The sequence below is a fragment of the Phaethon aethereus genome (assembly GCF_964289735.1).
Source record: "Phaethon aethereus genome assembly, chromosome: Z".
Lineage (NCBI taxonomy): Eukaryota > Metazoa > Chordata > Aves > Phaethontiformes > Phaethontidae > Phaethon > Phaethon aethereus.
The window spans coordinates 18039262-18056506 of NC_138577.1; the positions used below are offsets into that span (position 1 = coordinate 18039262).

The window sequence follows — 17245 nt, forward strand, 5'->3', positions numbered from 1 at the left end:
TATCCACTGGAGAAAAAATCATTTGTCATCCTAGACACAAAAAAAAAAAAAGAGGAGAAAAAAGCATGAGCAGTTTATGTATTAAGCTCGTTAACTACAACAGCATTCAGATCATAAACAGCTAATCCAATTTAAGATTAAAATACAGTCAGTATGTGCAACTGAAGAGAGGGCTGAAGGCAAGACAGGCATGCAGCGGACCGACATGTAAAATTACAGAGATCAGCAACGATTTTTGTGTCTTGAGGAAAGGGCATGCTTTGCCTTAACACCCAGCGCCAAAGCCCCTCATCAGCCACCTCCTCAGTCATCAAGAAATAAAAATGTACTGTCATCTTTACCACAGAAATGGAGCCAGGAGTCTTATGGCGCCTTATATGTAAGTGACATGCCCGGCTTCAGGTAAAGCACCGTGTTACGGTTTCTTATATTAAGACCTGACGCGACGTATGGGTATCTATACTAAAAAAAAAACCCCCAAAACCTCAACAAAAACCCAACAGGAATTCGACGCTCGCTCCTGTGAAGACTGCTACCGACAGTCTTCCTGCCTTCGCGTCTTCTCAGTAAAAGCCCATTACGTTGTAAACGCCCCGGGGGTCCCCTCAAGCAACGGACCCCCGAAACCCCAACCCCGCGGCAGAGCAGGCCGGCGCCATGAGGAGAAGCCTTCGTCTCCCCGACCCGTACGGGCGGCGAGGCGGCTTCTCGCCGCCCGCCACCCCGCGCCCACCTGAAGCTCGGCCGCCGGCGGCCGCCCCTATCTCCCCACGAAGTGAAGCGCAGCTGACTATCCCGAACCCCGTCAGCGTGGGCCTAGGAAGCATGCGTGGCCGTGGAGCACGCTGGGATCGCGGCCCGCCCTCCCGCCCGCCGCGGCGGCGGGGGAGGGGGGGAAGTCTGGTTGTCTCCTCCCCTCCTCGCCCGGTGCCGCGCTGGAGTGAAGAGAACGGGGAGGTTTTGAGGGAGGAACTTTTTTCTAGCACTATCAGTAGAGTTTGGGTATTCACAAGAACACTGATTAAAGCGCTGGAAGAGAAACCAACGGTAAAAGACTAGTATTTTATCACTAATGGGCTGCTGCACCCCGAGTGACAGATCACACACCAGAAAGGGCTGAAGATGTTTTAAGTAAACATTTATTTATTACAAAACAGTAGAGTAAGAAGTGTTTGGGAAACTTTTTATTCAGTATTGGACTACTTGGTGTAAGTTTCTGAATAAAAGCACATTTTTACTGTTGAAACTTCTTATCCTTAGTTACTAGAGTAGCGAGAACTAAGCTGCTTGACACCATCCTCTATACAATGAAACAAGTCAAACAGACATTCCTACAATTAAAAGCAGCACCGTCAGGCTGGCCCTGATGTATTTATACAGCCGTGCACTATTACGTCACCTGTTCTTTTTGCCTGTCCACAATACACAGCTGTGGTATTACAATGGCAACTGACCAGAGTTTGCGGGTCTGAAAAGACATTCCACTACTCTGCCTTCAGCCTTCCCTCCTCCGGCACTGAAAAGCCTCCTCAGACGTAGCTGGAACAGCTCCTACGAAGGTACGTAACACAGGTCTTCACGTGCTGTAAGGCGTCACTTCCCAGAAGCTGCAAGCAGAGATTCAATATCCTGAATTACTTTAGAAGTTTTTTCCAAAGCTTCCAAGACGGACCGTTCACCGATTTCTTCCAGCTCACTCTCGTTTTCTGTTTTTCTGACAGTAATACCAGATGGATTGGTTTTTACAGCAGGTGTCCTTTCCAGAACTTTGCTATTATCCAATAAAACTGGCGTTACTTCATTAAGAAAAAATATCAAACTCTTCCTCCAAATGAGAAAAATACTTCTCCATATTTGTACTCATCATTCTGCATTGCAAAGTCTCACATGGCATAGCATGGTAATTACATAAAGCTAAAAAATAAAAGACTGTATTACTTAAAATGGCTACCACATTTATAGAAAATGTTTTTAAGACTTCCATTTATCCAAGTTACTTTAAAAGGACACTATCTGATGTCACACTGCACAGTTTAACAGCATGCACTTTTCATAGTAATAAAATTGAACATGGGCTTAAAGACAATTACACATTGGCTTTAAGCCCATGCAGCGCAGCACACTTTTTTGAGCTAGCTAAACACAATGGAACAATACTGAGGTAGCTGATAAACAGAAAGATACTGCAACAATGAGCCCAAAAACAACTACATCATCCCTCTTTCAAGAACATATCAGCAGATGAGTGTTAGCAAAACTAATGCAACACCCATTAAAGGGAATCCTTTTTTGATGATTTTTTAAATTTATTTTAGTTTTGTAGTCTGCCACTGGTTTTGCTTCTGGTGCTGTGATGCAAAAGTTGGACAAGATGAATGATAAAACAAAAAATGGCTTTAAAAAAAAGGTAATTTTAAGTGGGTAAGACAGTAAAAGACAGTGAGAACAGGATAGAGAGCCTTTGATGTAGATTTGAATATACAGGTGAACAATACAAAAGTAAAAAATCTTTACAGCTTGCAAAAGGATACAGTTAAATCTCTGTATTTTTTTAAGCTCAGCATCAGCAGACCTGTCCAAGAAAATAAAAGATTACTGAATGATTTAGTATCATAAAACATTCTCAAATGTATTTTCTACTTCAGATTCTAATTTGTAATTTTCAGTATTGGTGGAAATTATTAAATGAGCAAAGTTAGAAAATGCTTTATTTTTGTCTTTCATACCACTAGTCAATGGCTGCCATTTGTCAATCATTTCTGTTTCCAAAAATCTGCTGCAAGAATATTCTCTTTGCTATATATATATGTGTAAATATAGACATAATTTTCATTTCATAATCTACTGAATCTGCTACAATTTGAATGGTGTAATCAATTTCAATTAACATATTTTTAATACCCAAATATGTTTGTATGTGATGTCAGTAGATCTTCGGTCAGTGGCATATATTAAAACCGACAAATATATCAGCAAGAGATACAAGTGTAATTTAGCAGTTCAAAGTACTATATTGAGTTGCTTGGTGTTCCAGGGAAAGATGCCTTTCTTAGTCTAGTTTCTCTTTTTCACCTTGCAAGATACTATCTCTGTAAGATTAATCCTCCTTTGGCAAAGTCACCATAATTCTGATTTTTAAGTAAGGCAGGCAGAAGCGCAATGAAACAAGCTTCACCTAGAACTCAATTTACCTACAATTTTGAACACTGAAAGAAAAATATGAAATCACATGAAATAAATGGACTTACAACTGTAATTTTTGACCCTCAGAAAATGCAGTCTATAAAATTCAGAATTTATAGGGTTTTTTAGTTTTATATTCAACATTATTTGTAGTCAACTATTTAGGATAAAGATGAATACCAATTTTCTTCGGTTAGAGAGTCTGCAGTATATTCAGGAATCTTCTTCCTTTCATTCAAACTTCTGCACCATTCTATTGCTGTTTTGATGTACCTATGTTAACATGAACATTCACAAAAAAGTAGTTATTTATATGAGAAATATACTGTATTAATTCAAGTAAAAAACTGAAGGCATTAAGGAATACACCTGGATCTGAACGAAAAAGCCATGATTCAAAATCTGGCTTTTTCTCTAGGTTTCCTTGCCATTTTTTGCTTCCCACTTTTTTCCTAGAATCTCCTTCATACTTCAATCTATGTGGTTATAGAAAATTATAACAAAGCTGTATGATTTGTAATGAATAGTATACAAATGTTATTTTTTGTGTCTGAATATCTGCTTGCTGAAATGCAGCACAGTAAGCTTCTGAAGATTCCCGTAATGAGGCTGTAATTAGAGCAGATTAGAGAAAGCAATCTGCAGGCAGAGGTCAGTATCTGTAATAAAGCAAAAATTGGATAAAGTGCTATCCAGTTCTAAGTACCAGCTCTACACAGGGCAAAGATTTTTTTCTTCCTTATCCACTGATGTAAGTGCCAAGTTGCAGCTCTAGTTATTTTTTTAAAAAGACTTTACTGGAACAATTATAATGGAATGACAGCATGCAGTGGTCCCAAGTCATACAGGTCGTGAATCTTTGCCAGATGTAAGATGGAGCTTTTATCATTATGTGTTTAGTTCCCACCCCCCAATATATTTTCAGTAAATAGCATTTCTTTTTATGAAAGGATTTGTATGGAATTCTTTACTATTTAACTTTAAATTGTTTAAATTACTTATACCTTTCATAGATTCCAGGATGACTTATTTGTATTAGCTGCTGTACCCCATCAGGAGTACTTAACTTACACCAGCCTACATCTTCATTTACCTTAGAAGAAGAAGGAAAAAAAAAGTATTAATTTTCTGCTGCAGTCTGAAGAAAAAAAAGGCAAGTGTAATATGCCAATTTAAGAATTATCTGTGAACATTCTGCTTTAAACACTTAAAAGTTTGTGTTTTGTTAAGGACAGAATTTGGTATAGACTGCTATGACAAACGTTGGGGGAAAAGAACACCTGGCATGGCCCCAACACTCATTTCATGCTACTCAAGAATACATTATTTCTAAAAGTGTGTAGAAGTGTTTCCCAAGCTGTAGAATTTTCAGTTCTTGCTCCTTTTATCATGAGCAAGTATACATATTTAAGCTAGCTCACGTCAGGAAGTTATACTGCATCTTTTGACAAACTATCATATTTATATTGTTTATGATAGAGATATCCTCAGACACTTCAAAGATCTTTTTTGTGTCTTGTTACCTTAGGGTAATAAGTAAAGACAGAGGACCCAAAAGTCTCAGCAGCCAACCTTGAATCCCACACTCACATGATTTTCTCTATAGTGCCATTTTTCAAAGATCAACATGATCTTTGTTTTTACTTCTAGATTAAGTGGATTTAAAAATGTATATGGAAACCCATATGTGCAAAGGTTACTCTTCCAAGTAATTTTTTAATATGCATTTGCTCAATTATAGATAATTTGAAATAAAAACCAAATACGCCCTTCTTTGATCCCTGTGAGTGACTTCTTTAAAAGGATAAAGTTTCATTTACCTCTTCAGGCATCAGTTAGGCACTAAAATATTTTTCCTCCTCCTTTCCAGTTAAAATACTGGCAATACATTAATGCTGGCATTTGTGGATAGTTCCCGTTTTCTACACAATCTCAAGACTAAGCCACAGCAGAAAATACTGCAAGATATGGATCTCTCAGAAGACTTCAGTTTGTATTGTATAGGCATCAAAACTTTTGTTTAATTTCCTCATTAGTTTCCTAGTAATACTTTTTCATGAAGAGTCTTAAGAATAGTCATTCCTCTGACTCATGACTTACCTGGATCTTACTAGAGGAAGAGCTGAAATTCCAGACCATATTCAAGGTCATCCCGTCCCAAAAAGCAGCATGGACTTTATGATCTGAGTACACAATGAGTCTTCCTATGCTGGGAATAACCTTTTCATACAGCAAAACTGGCAACATTTCTCGCCCATCTGTCTCAGGTACCTAGAACCAAACAAATACACCAAGCTGAGTGGTGCAGATGCCATCCAGAGGCACCTTTGACAAGCTCGAGGAATGGGCCTGTGTCAACCTCATGAGGTTCCACAAGGCCAAATGCAGAGTCCTGCACCTGGGTCAGGGTAACCCTGGTATCAATACAGGCTGGGGGATGAAGGGATTGAGAGCAGCCCTGCCCAGAAGGACTTGGGGATACTGGTGGATGAAGAGTTCGACATGAGTCAGCAATGTGCACTCACAGCCCAGAAGGCCAACCTGGGCCTTCATTCAATATAACTGGGCTACATCCAAAGCAGCATGGCCAGCAGGGCGATGGAGGTGATTCTGCCCCTCTACTGCACTCTGGAAAGACCCCACCTGGAGCCCTGCGTTCAGCTCTGGAGCCCTCAGCACAGGAAAGACACGGACCTGTTGGAGTGGGCCTGGAGGAGGGCTATAACAATGATCAGAGGGATGGAACACCTCTGCTATGAGGACAGGCTGAGAGAGTTGGGGTTGTTAAGCCTGGAGAGAGAAGGCTCTGGGGAGACCTTCTTGCAGCCTTCCAGTCCTTAAAGAGGGCTTAGAAGAAAGATGGGGACAGACTTTTTAGCAGGGCCTGTTGTGATAGGACACGGTGTAATGGTCTTAAACTAAAAGAGGATAGATTCAGGCTAGATGTAAGGAAGAAATTTTTCACAGTGAGGGTGGTGAAACACTGGCCCAGGTTGCCCAGAGAGGTGGTAGACGCCCCATCCCTGGAAACACTGAAGATCAGGTTGGACGGGGCTCTGAGCAACCTGACCTAGTTGAAGATGTCCCTGCTCACTGCAGCGGGGTTGGACTAGATGACCTCTAAAGACCCCTTCCAACCCAAAGATTCTGTGACTCTAAATACATTAAAAACATGAGGAAAGGTTACTTACATCATTACAGCTGTTTGCACCTCTCCCAGATTTTCAGTGCAGTTGTTTTTCCAGACCAGAACCAGCCCTCTTTATCATGCAATTACTTTCTGCTTCACACAATACACCCTTACAGTGCCTGCTCTTGGTTCTGAAATATACACCTTCTGATCTTTGTTTACAGGATACACTCATCATTCTTCCCTCTAGATTAGGTCTTATTCCCTATAGCCCATATAATCATCCTTGTAACACTGCAAGGTTTACAAATCTTCAGCTACATACCATTTTCCAGCAGCAGAGATGATAGTTATGAGTTAAGGATAGTTTAGTCTTGTAGCAGTACTGAAGTATTCTGAGGAGAAAAAAAACCAACAAAGTATTAAGCATTTCATAGTTACTATGTTTTCTATAGTTGCAACCTTTGTTCTGTAAGTTTGCAGACATCCTCAGTGCTAACATGAATTCCTTTAATTTTTCTACGTAATGTCATAATAAGTATTATGTGTAATTTTAACTACTGTCCTTCCAAAGTCAGAGGAATTAATGTAACAAAGATATAGTAAAGTTACTTGGTTGCCTGAGCAATAATGGAGGATATAGAGTATGGATTTCCTGGAACATCAGGAGGTAGGCTGTTTACCGAATACATCTTTTCTTCTCTCTGCAGTAAAGAGTAGAAAAGAGGTGAGTTAGTTAAAGGTACTGTAGCATGAAAACAGCATTCAAGACCTTGCAAGATGTGAAATGTTTGACCACCCAGAATGCAACTACGATCACGTTAAAATTTGTCCCAGAAGACAGATAAATACCTCCTTGAAAAGTAAAAAAATGCAATTGTATCATTTAAGCCCAATTCTGCAGGAAGAAACATTCACAAGTTTCCATGCACTCAGTATGGACCAATTAGTTCTCTTCTCAAGTAGACTGTAGCTTATTACTAAGTAACTATGTTTGACTACAAGTTAAAGGCTAGGTTCAAAGGGTTACAAAGTGGACCGTTAATTCTTCTTTAAAAATACAAAGCACTGCATAAGCACTTGACAGTATCTCTACTCTGGGGAGACTTAACAATAGACAGACAGAGAGGCAAAACAATTTCTCCAGTAATGAACAGCTTGTCTGTGGCAAAGCCAGAACACAACCTGCATCTTCCACATTCTGCCTCCATATACTGAAAAAGAAAACACTTCCAAGTACATAAAGATTAGAGTCTAATCAATATATTATTCTCTTCTAAATTAGAGAGAAATGGTTACTGTAGAATCTTGCTGAAGTACACACTTGGGCTTGTGAAATAAATGTTACAATGAATAAGATTTTTCTTATTGTGTCTATAATTTACAAAATTCTGAAACAGAAGCAATAGTATCATCTTTTGTATGATTGATTGCTTGATTCAGCCATTATAGTAATTCCTAATGTAGGGACTTGTTACGGTTTAACCTGGCAGGTAGCTAAAACAACCACACGGCTGTTTGCGCACCACCCTCCCCCAGTGGGATGGGGGAGAGAATCAGAAAAAAAAAAAAAAGAAAAAAGAAAAAAAGGTAGAATGCGTAGGTTGAGATAAAGACAGTTTAACAGGATAGAAAAAAGAGGATGGTAGTAATGATAACAATACTACTACTAATAAACGAATGTACTGAAGAAGTGACGCACGGCACAATTGCTCACCACCTGCTGACCGATGCCCAGTTAGTCCATGAGCTGTGGCCCCTCCCCAGCCAACTCCCCCAGTTTATATACTGAGTATGATGTGGTATGGAATGGTATGGAACATCACTTAGGCTGGATAGGGTCAGCTGTCCTGGCTGTGCCTCCTCCCAGCTTCCCGTGCAGCCCCAGCCTGCTCACTGGCAGGGCAGAGCGTAAGAAGCTGAACAGCCCTTGACTGCTTAGCAACAACTGAAAATGTCAGTACGTTATGACCATTATTTTCATCCCAAATCCAAACCACAGCAGTATACCAGTTACTAGGAAGAGAAATAACTCTACCCCAGCCGAAACTATAGACTGCATAGTCAAATGGCTTGAATCTAAGAAAACGGTTAACTTGAAGGAATTTGGAACACATTTTAAAATTGATTTATGGTTCTATACCTTTTTCGTTCCTTTTTGGATTGCATAATGTATGAAATAGTTTCCTAAAAATGCTCCCTCTGATTTGAAAAACGAGTCATCACCAGGATAAATTTCTGTGATGTTTGTCCTACCATGGATAAATCTAAGAGAAATAACAAGATTTTTAAACAGTATTTAAAATACTGTGTCACTAGACAAGCAAAACAGGTTAGTAACTTGAAAAAAACCACTAAGCAGAAACCCATTTTCAACACAACTCTCACATGAAAATTTTTCTACTGTTTCACAAACAGCTGAGTGTACCAATTACTTCCTTTACACAGAAGAATAGCATTACCAGGCTCTTTGTTTGCCTGTCTGCATAGGGGGTGACGGTTAGTGTGTTTATTTTTAAGCAAGCCATGGGAAACCTTTTTTGTGTTGAGGTAAACATCTCACAAGAGCTGCTCAATCCCCATTCCACCAACCACAAAATGTATAGTGATTCTAAAGAGAAAAAACAGATTTTCTTAGTGGACCAGCCCTATGTAGTGTATACAGAGCACTGTCAGACCGAACATTTCCTGAACAGCCTGGAAGTCTTCATTCCCACTGCAGATGTGTGTTTTTCTCTAAGATCAATGCTCTTTTACTTGTGCTCATATGATATCTTGGAGCCTAAAACCCATTTAATGGCCCAGTTCTGCAACTCTGTGGTTAGATGCCATGACTTTGGTAATGGCACTTAGTAGACCAAGTACAGCTACTTCCAAAGAAACGAGGTATAGCACTGAAAAGCTGCTCAGCATTTTGTTCAGATGATACGAAAATTTAGTAATTACACTGAGAAAAATGAAGAACGGTGGGCAGAAAGATTTAAAGCTTTACAGACCGATTATGCTTTTATCAAAGACTTTTAGATGCTGATAACAACTGTATCATTTTCAAACTCTGTATAACAGATTTGAAAGTGCAATTAAAAAAAAATTTTCTTTTTTTTTAAATCATATGGACATGGTGATTTGCTAGGGAAATCCACACTTTAGCTGCCTGCAACATGCAAATTTTGTAGGTCACCAACAAACATTTGTCAGTGAAGTCTGTGGGAGCTCCAGCTGTCCAGTAAACCTTTAAGAAATCACATAACTTCTTTGAAAGACTTAAACATTATTTCAGATTGGTTCTTTCACACATACCAACCTTCAAACCCGGAAATACACTGCACTAGAAAACGTGAAGTCAAATGAACAAACAGCAGAAATTAACAGTCTCTCACATGAAGACTCTATACAATTTCACAAGGAGTGAGAAAGGAACAAAGACAGACATTTCATCTTAAAGCCGAATTCCCCTACAAATTAAGTCTTCCAAAGATGAAACACATGGTCTCCTACATACCTATAAAAAACACCCTGGCACCATACAATCTGAATTAGCTGAGGGCATGAATACTTTTCAGTATCTTGATTCTGAAAGAAGTCACAGAAAGTCCACCTGTACAAAATAAAATAAAAGCTTCAGTGAGTCCGAAGGTTGGGGATTTTTTGTGTGTGCTGGTAATCATTTCTGTACCAAAAACAGATGCAAGGACATCTATTCAAAGGAAAAGAGGCCACATATTTTCAGAGTCCTCCGATTCCTTAGTTATCCACATTAGTTACCAAATTAATTTTCTCAAACTTGCAAAGAATTTTTGATTATTTTTATTGGTGTTGACAGAGAATGTATGCTACTGGCCCACCTTGTAAGTATCATCTTCTCAAAAATGAAAAAAACCCAAAGCAACGCAAAACCTTGGGGTTTTTTTTGGTATTCTCTTTTTCATTGACACACTTACACAGCATGTCAGAAAATAAAATTTGTTTTTCTCTGGACTAATTACTATATATTCATTACAGTAGGATACAGAATGTTGGTTTCACAAATCTCATATTTCAAGAAGTTCCTAAAAAAAGAATATTATAGTAATTTTTTATACCTATAATTCAGTTCTTTTGCTAGTGGATGAAGTTCCAAATTGCAGAATTGTAAAACGTATGTTAACAACTATAAAGTAAGCAGCTTAAATTACCTGTGTAAATGTGGAGCTCTGCAGCTGAGTGGCAAAGCTGAAGGTAAACGAGAAACTGGTTCATGTGTTTTGGGGTCTATTAAAACATCAGCTTCTATGGATGTATGGTTGCTTTTCTCACACATCTTCATTTCATTCTTAAGAGTACGTAAGTTATAGCACATTCGTGCCAATGACAAAGGGTACTTCCATTCTTCTGGGCAGGAGGAAACAGACCAACACTGTGTCACCCATGTGTATTCAGAAGAACAATTTGTGTAGCACAAAGGGATTCCATCTCTGTCTTTTTGGTCCTTTGGTTTGGCTGGTTCCCTGTATTTACCTTCAGCACTATCATGTTCATTCTTTTTATTCTCTATTCTTGTTTGTTTCAATGACATTCCTGCAACAGAAGTTTTACTTGATTTTCCATACTGATCTCTGGTTTGGTAGGTGCTGTTCTTTTGAGAGGAGTGTAAGGGTGCTGCAGATGACTGGCTGACTTTGCATAAGAATTCCACTGTAAATTCTTGCTGCAATTCTGACAGGTAAAGGTGAGCATAGCCATCTACTGATGAGATCTTCACACTGCCATTGTCTATACATCTTGTTAGATCAGCCGTAGCAGGGTCAGGCCATCTAATTTCTAAGATATCACTGAAAAGAATCTAATACAAGAAAAAGGACTGAAATGTGCAGCAAGATAAAAACGACCTGCTTCCCACAAATTACAGTGGAGGATTTAAATGAATTCAATTGTTCTGCAAGGTGATATATGGCCAGAAACTTTACTATGCGTTTATTTGCATACATGAACTCAAGAGGAAGCAAATATGTAACCATTGTATCTGCTTCCTCCTGTTCTAACAGACTTCTATTTAGGAATAATGTTTTAATTTGATCTGCATTCATAAACTAGTAAGGTACTCAGCTAACTGACCAGGCATAACTGCCCACAGACAGTAGCTATTTGTTTCCAACTGCTTCTTAAGAAACACTGAAGAGAAAGCCTAAATTATCGTGACCATAGCAGTAGACTTCATGGAAAGTCTGCATTAAAATTGTGTCCATTGAAAACCCATGTGCTCTGAACTATTTTCTTTATTTATAAGATTAAAATAAGCCTGTAAAATGTCATGTAACATGCTTTTTTGTGTTCTTACCAAAGTGGAAATTTATTGAAAACATTTTGCTGCTAGGTGGCTAAACTTCCTTAATCCCACAGCACCCAAGATTAAGTTTCACAGCTATTGTTAGGATGTGGATAGAACATATTTCTGAGGAAGAATTTAAAACATAATAAAGATTTTAGACTTTTCAACATTTGGAAAGTCTCAAAAGAATAGCTTCATCCTAGTGCCATGATAGTCAAGTACAGATTGCTGCTTCAATTAGCACTTTTGTTCAAAACAAACAAAAAACATTTTCACAGCATATGCCCTTGTCCTAACCCTTCTACAAACACCAAACACGAAGCAGATGATTCTCAACAATTTACTCCCAACAAGCACTGGATCTACCTCAAACCCCAGTTTAAAAGCTTTGCCAAAGAGAAGATATAGTTTAGAAAATGCACTAATCATCTTCTGAAACTAGAAAAGGTCGCTCAAGATGGAGAAAGCCTTCCTAGCAACCTGCAGAGGTTCTTCCCTAAAATGAGGTATTTTCCTTTGTATTGTCCTTATACCTGATCATCACACAGAAAATATGCTTAGTCAGCTTTCAACTGAAGCCTCCAGGTAAAGCATTGGATCCCAAATAAACAGAGAGATGTAAGGCCTCTCAATTAAGGTGTGAAAAAACTTAGCAAAAGAGTATTCACACTCCTCACCATTTGTTTTATCTCAATTTAATCAGCTTTGTCTCATTTGACTTTAAATCAGGTATATTTCAACTCTGATCATACTCTGGCCCAGCAATGGAGAAGCCTGGAGTTCAATAAAAATGAAACATGGCAGCACTAGTATATTAGTAAGGTGGGAAAGTCCGCCAAAGGTATTTGGGGCATTAAGGATGAAAATTTACCATAAAGAATTGCAAAAGGATCTGCCCTACCCCCCCAATAAAAAATCAAGTGACTAGACAATAAGTTTGCAGATAAAAATTCAGTGGAGGTAAATGTAATGTGATATAAATGGGGAAAATCCTAACTTTACAGATGAAAGGATGGTCTCTGAGCTTACTACCACCATCCAGGAATAAGATCTTGGTGTTATGATGACAGTTCCATGAAAACATCCTCTATGTTCAGAAGCAGTTTAAGCAGCGCATCAAATGTTTGAAAATTCTAGGAAAGGAAGAAGAATAAACAGAAGATATAACCGTACCGCTGAATATATTCATGGTTAACCTGCCTTTTGAATACCATCTGCAGTTCTGAACAGGCCACACCACTGCCAAGATACGCCTCATCAAGCTCTCTATAGATGTGGATGGTTAGTGCGGCCAAAGCAGAGCCTAAGCAAACCATAGCACTAGCTTGTTTTGAATTCAAGCATAAGCAACTAATACAGCAAAACTGTGGAAGTGTTTTTGTACCCAGTGGCCCAATAAAAGTATTGTCACTAAAGGCTGACCCATTAGGCTCGTTACCAACTTGTTATGAGAACAGGCCGAGTAAACTGGAGTTTGGCAACTGTGATCTCATTTTAATGGACAGCTTATAAATAGGAAAAGTGAAATCTCAAAGGCCTTGAAAATATGGGCAGTGGTTGAAAATAAAGGCCACACAACAGTAAACTAATAGCAAATGACTGAAGAAGTACAACCTCATGAGCTACAAAAAGACTGCTTTTGCTTCAAGAAAAGCAGCAGCTGATAAATCGAGGTGTGGCAGGGAAAAAGCAAGAAATCAAAAAGCGAAGCAACATAAGGCACTTGCTGTGGCTTGGGAAAGCTGTCCCTCAACATTCTGAAGCAGGTAGTCACAGTGGAAGCTCTAAGTTAGAAACTGTTTAGAAACGCAGTCATCTTCCAGAAGATGGGCCTGGGGGCAGGTGGAGGGTTGCTCACTCATGCTATCAACAGAGCATCAGGTCTGTGCTGCCGTGCCTTGCAGTGCACATACAATATGACTGTTAAGGACTGACTGCTGTTAAGTATGCACTGATACTGACTGTGTTTTCAGCAGCTAAATATTAGCATGAAGTGTGTTACTAATGAAGCGTCAGTCTAAGAGTTTTAAAACTTAAAACTTGCCAGATTTATCAGTCATTAAGACTCCCACCACAATGCACACACACTGGCATGCATTCAGTGGGAATGCCAGTGGGATGCCAATGAGGAGCAGGGCTCCTAGAAATTGTCCACGGGGTCTCTGGATGGACCTTCCGTCTGAGCCGGGGCAGCCATTCCCACGGAGTGCTGCCCTGCCCCAGTCGTCTCGCAGGCCCCCGTGACAGACTCACACAAGTATTTCAGTGGGGCAACGATGGGATTCTGAACCTGTCAGTCTCTCAGAAAACGCTGTCCTACTTCACTGAGACTTCCTGAAAGGTTTCAGGTGCAGAAAAGTGACAATATATAAAACAGCTCATTCTATCATATGTACAAAATCCTAGGTTTTAGTCTCACTAAAAGTAAAGAAACTCTTTTACTGTTTGGCTACAAAAGATATGCATAAGACTAAGTAACAGTTAAAACTGCAATTTAAAATGGCAGTATTCTAATCAAGATGACAAATGCATCTGCCAATCTGTACTCTGTGGATCTTCAAGGCCTGTACTCATACACACACATGTAAGTCCACTTTGTCAGACCCCTAGGGAAGTTTATTTTACAGAAGTACTACCTGTGTAACTCTCACCTTTTTTCTTTCTGGAGGTATAATACGTGAAGGTAAGTACGGGCGAGCAGAAAACTTGTTCCGGAAATCTAGAGCTCGCAGAAGTTGTTCCTATTGAAGTGTAAAGAAAAACAAAACAACACAACCCTGTTATGAGTTTTTCTACGCAGTGATAAAGTTTTAAGCTGATTTCATCCTCTTCCGGAGCAGAGGGTATGGCACACCCGCCATTCTACATAGAGGAAGAATGTCGCTTTCGCTGTGGAGCGGAGGGAGGCCCTGCTCTCGCGCAGACGCCTGAGGGAAGGAGGCGGCGACGGCGCCAGGCCCGAGCGGCGGCTCGGGCAGCCGCCGCCGCGGCTGCTCCCCCGGAGCCGCACAGTAGCGCAAGACACCGCACACCCCTCTCCTCCCGGCCCAGGGGCCAGGCAACGCCCGCCCGCCACCCACCCTGTAGGCGCTGATGGCGAAGGCGACCCGCTGGCGGGTGGTCTCCGTCGGCTGGAGGGGGTGGGCAGCGGCGGGGAGCGCCGCTTCGTACAGGTACTCGCAGCCGCAAGGAGACAGCAGCAAGCGGGACCCCCCGGCGTAGTGCACCTCCACAGCGTCGTCCTCGTACAGCACCATCAGGCTCTCGGCCGCCATCGCCCCGCCTGGCCCACCCGGGCTGGCGGGGAAGCGAGGCGGCAAGCGCGAGACGGGAAGCGCGGGGCGGGCCCACCGAGCGCCCACCCTCCTCCCCTCCGCGCCTACGCCCGTCTGGCGGGTGAGCCCTGCCTTCCCGCTGCCGGGGAGCAGGTCGGAAATGTGTCCGGATTTATAGAGAGATTTGTAAAACAGGCTGGGTGGAAGACGCACCGTGCCTTTTTACTTTAACTTTTTTTTTTAAAGTTTTTATTTGCTGGAAACAGGGATGTCTGGGGTTTTTTTTGTTTGCTGCTCCAGAAATGCAAATGAGCAAAGGCCTCGGCTATAGAAAAAAAACAACATTTACCTGTAACTCTGCTTCTTTAAGATACACCTGATTGAGCAGGTGCCCGGACACAGAGCACGGCTATGTGCTGCAGCAGCAGCAGCACACGGCCAAGCAGGAGCACCTTGGTCCCTTGCCTCCCCACACCAGCACCCCTGGAAAACGAGAAGGCGGCGAAGGGGATGGCACTGAGAAGGCAGATTGCCGATCTGCAACATATCCTGAAGACGAGTTGCAGATTAAAAGTTCTCTTCTGACTGCTGCTTTACGTTCGTGAGTTCATAGGGCAGGGAAATGGAACGGGTACCCGTGTACTTAGAACTGGGTCGCAGAAGCCCTAGCTGAATAGACAAAAGCATTAATTTCCCAAAGGCAAATTTAAAAACTATGTCTCCTTGCCTTTTTGGAAGATATATACACTCTGTCCCCCTTCCTCCCAATATTTACAGTTTAATCAAAGCTGTTTTAAGTGGACTGACCCTTACAGTTAAGTGAAAATTTATCAATTCCTGCTTAAAGCACTAAGCAAACATAACTTAACTTGATCCTTTGCTATACAGGCCACACTAGATCATATGGTCTCATTTAACTGTAACAATCGTTCCTTACCTGTGGAGTTACACGTTTCTGAGATCAGCATGCCATCATGGAAGCAGTGCCTTCACTACAACTGCCCATTTCCCTACAGCTACTTTCTTAGCAAAGTAGAGGGTAGATCAACACCCAGTCAAGTGGCTGCAGACAGCCATGCATCAAAATAAATCTGGTTCTGTTTGCAACACGCTTTTAAATGAGTATTATTCTCCATAGTACTTGCCTGAAGCAAGTTTCAAGGTACATATTTGGATTTTGAATCCTTTATTACTTTTTATTATTTATGGATGATGCATTGTCTTTTGCTGGCTTCACTGCTATGGTCAGAACCATTGGCACAGGAAGGGTGTAAGTCAGTCACATAGGCTGAAGTAGAAGTGGCAAAGCATCAATTCACAAACAGCGCAGTATCTTCCCTGACTTTTGGCTGGAATGTAATTTTCTGTTCCTGTATCAACTATTAGGGTCTACAGGTATAAACTGAATGACTTGAACTATAATTCAGTCAGAGAGAAGTTGCATACTTCTATGTATGCAACTATCTATAATTGAATGAGTTCTGTGTAGTAGAAAGGAAAGGCAGAATGTGCTAAGGAAGTGGTGTCCTAGAAAGAAATAAAAATTGCTATTACAAACCAGAGTGTCACTAATACTCAGTCTCATAAAGGATTATTCTATTAAAAAAAAAAAAATCCCAGGTATACATAAGTTGTTATACCTGATGCAGCTGAGCCAGTCTTACTTTTCTGTAGTGCTACAGTTACACTTAAAACCAACATTCAGAAATCCAGTGACCTCGTTTTCCTGAAATAAAAGAAAAAAAAAGAGGTAGGCCAGTAGGAAGAAGTTATTCACAGATTTGAAAGGAAACTACTACGAAAAAGTTTATTTTATTTCTGAGTATGTAACTCCCATTCAAAAGCAAAGCACATACAAAGCAGCACCTCTTGCAGCCCCGCTTGAAATTCCTTTAAGCAAAGTGTGATTTTGAAATACTAAACATTTTTGTTAAATCACAATTGATGTGTCAAGAGCAGCAGAGTCACGCATACTTTTTCTGATATGAGAAACTTGGTCATGCGCTCAAATTTGATGTCACTATCACTGGTTCTGTAAGAAGTTTGCTTCATTTCTCACCTAAAGTTCGCTTTCCATGCTTCTGTGCCTTCACTGGCTTACCATTATGCCAAAAAGAAAACAAATCTTTTTAAAGGGTTGTTTATCTGCAAAGTATTGTTCAGAAATTTGTAGATGAGAAACACTTTTACACTGCACTTGAAATTTGTAAATGCTATAATTCAGGCAAAATCTTTAAACCTCTCAGGACTTATCTCTATCATACACAGACCTAATGGCAGTTAAAAGCAGTCAGAGAAGCAGCAACCAGCAATTATGACATGACACCTGCTGCTTTCTTTTGCTCTCTC

The 17245-nt window shown here is 40.5% G+C and overlaps 1 protein-coding gene across 1 annotated transcript; it reads right to left on the reverse strand.

The window, feature by feature from the left end:
* Nucleotides 1-1593: 1593 nt before the first annotated feature.
* LOC309415532 (uncharacterized protein C5orf34 homolog) lies at nucleotides 1594-15203 on the reverse strand (the record flags this gene model as incomplete). The annotated part of the gene is made up of 12 exons (XM_082013073.1): nucleotides 14702-15203; nucleotides 14273-14362; nucleotides 10489-11135; nucleotides 9816-9911; nucleotides 8457-8580; nucleotides 6926-7017; nucleotides 6639-6708; nucleotides 5284-5454; nucleotides 4188-4276; nucleotides 3364-3456; nucleotides 2532-2572; nucleotides 1594-1787 (listed from the first exon to the last, which is right to left on the reverse strand). The coding sequence occupies exons 1-12, from the start codon at nucleotides 14894-14896 to the stop codon at nucleotides 1594-1596; spliced, it is 1902 nt and encodes a 633-aa protein (XP_081869199.1). The 5' UTR covers nucleotides 14897-15203.
* Between the last annotated feature and the right edge of the window lie 2042 nt (nucleotides 15204-17245).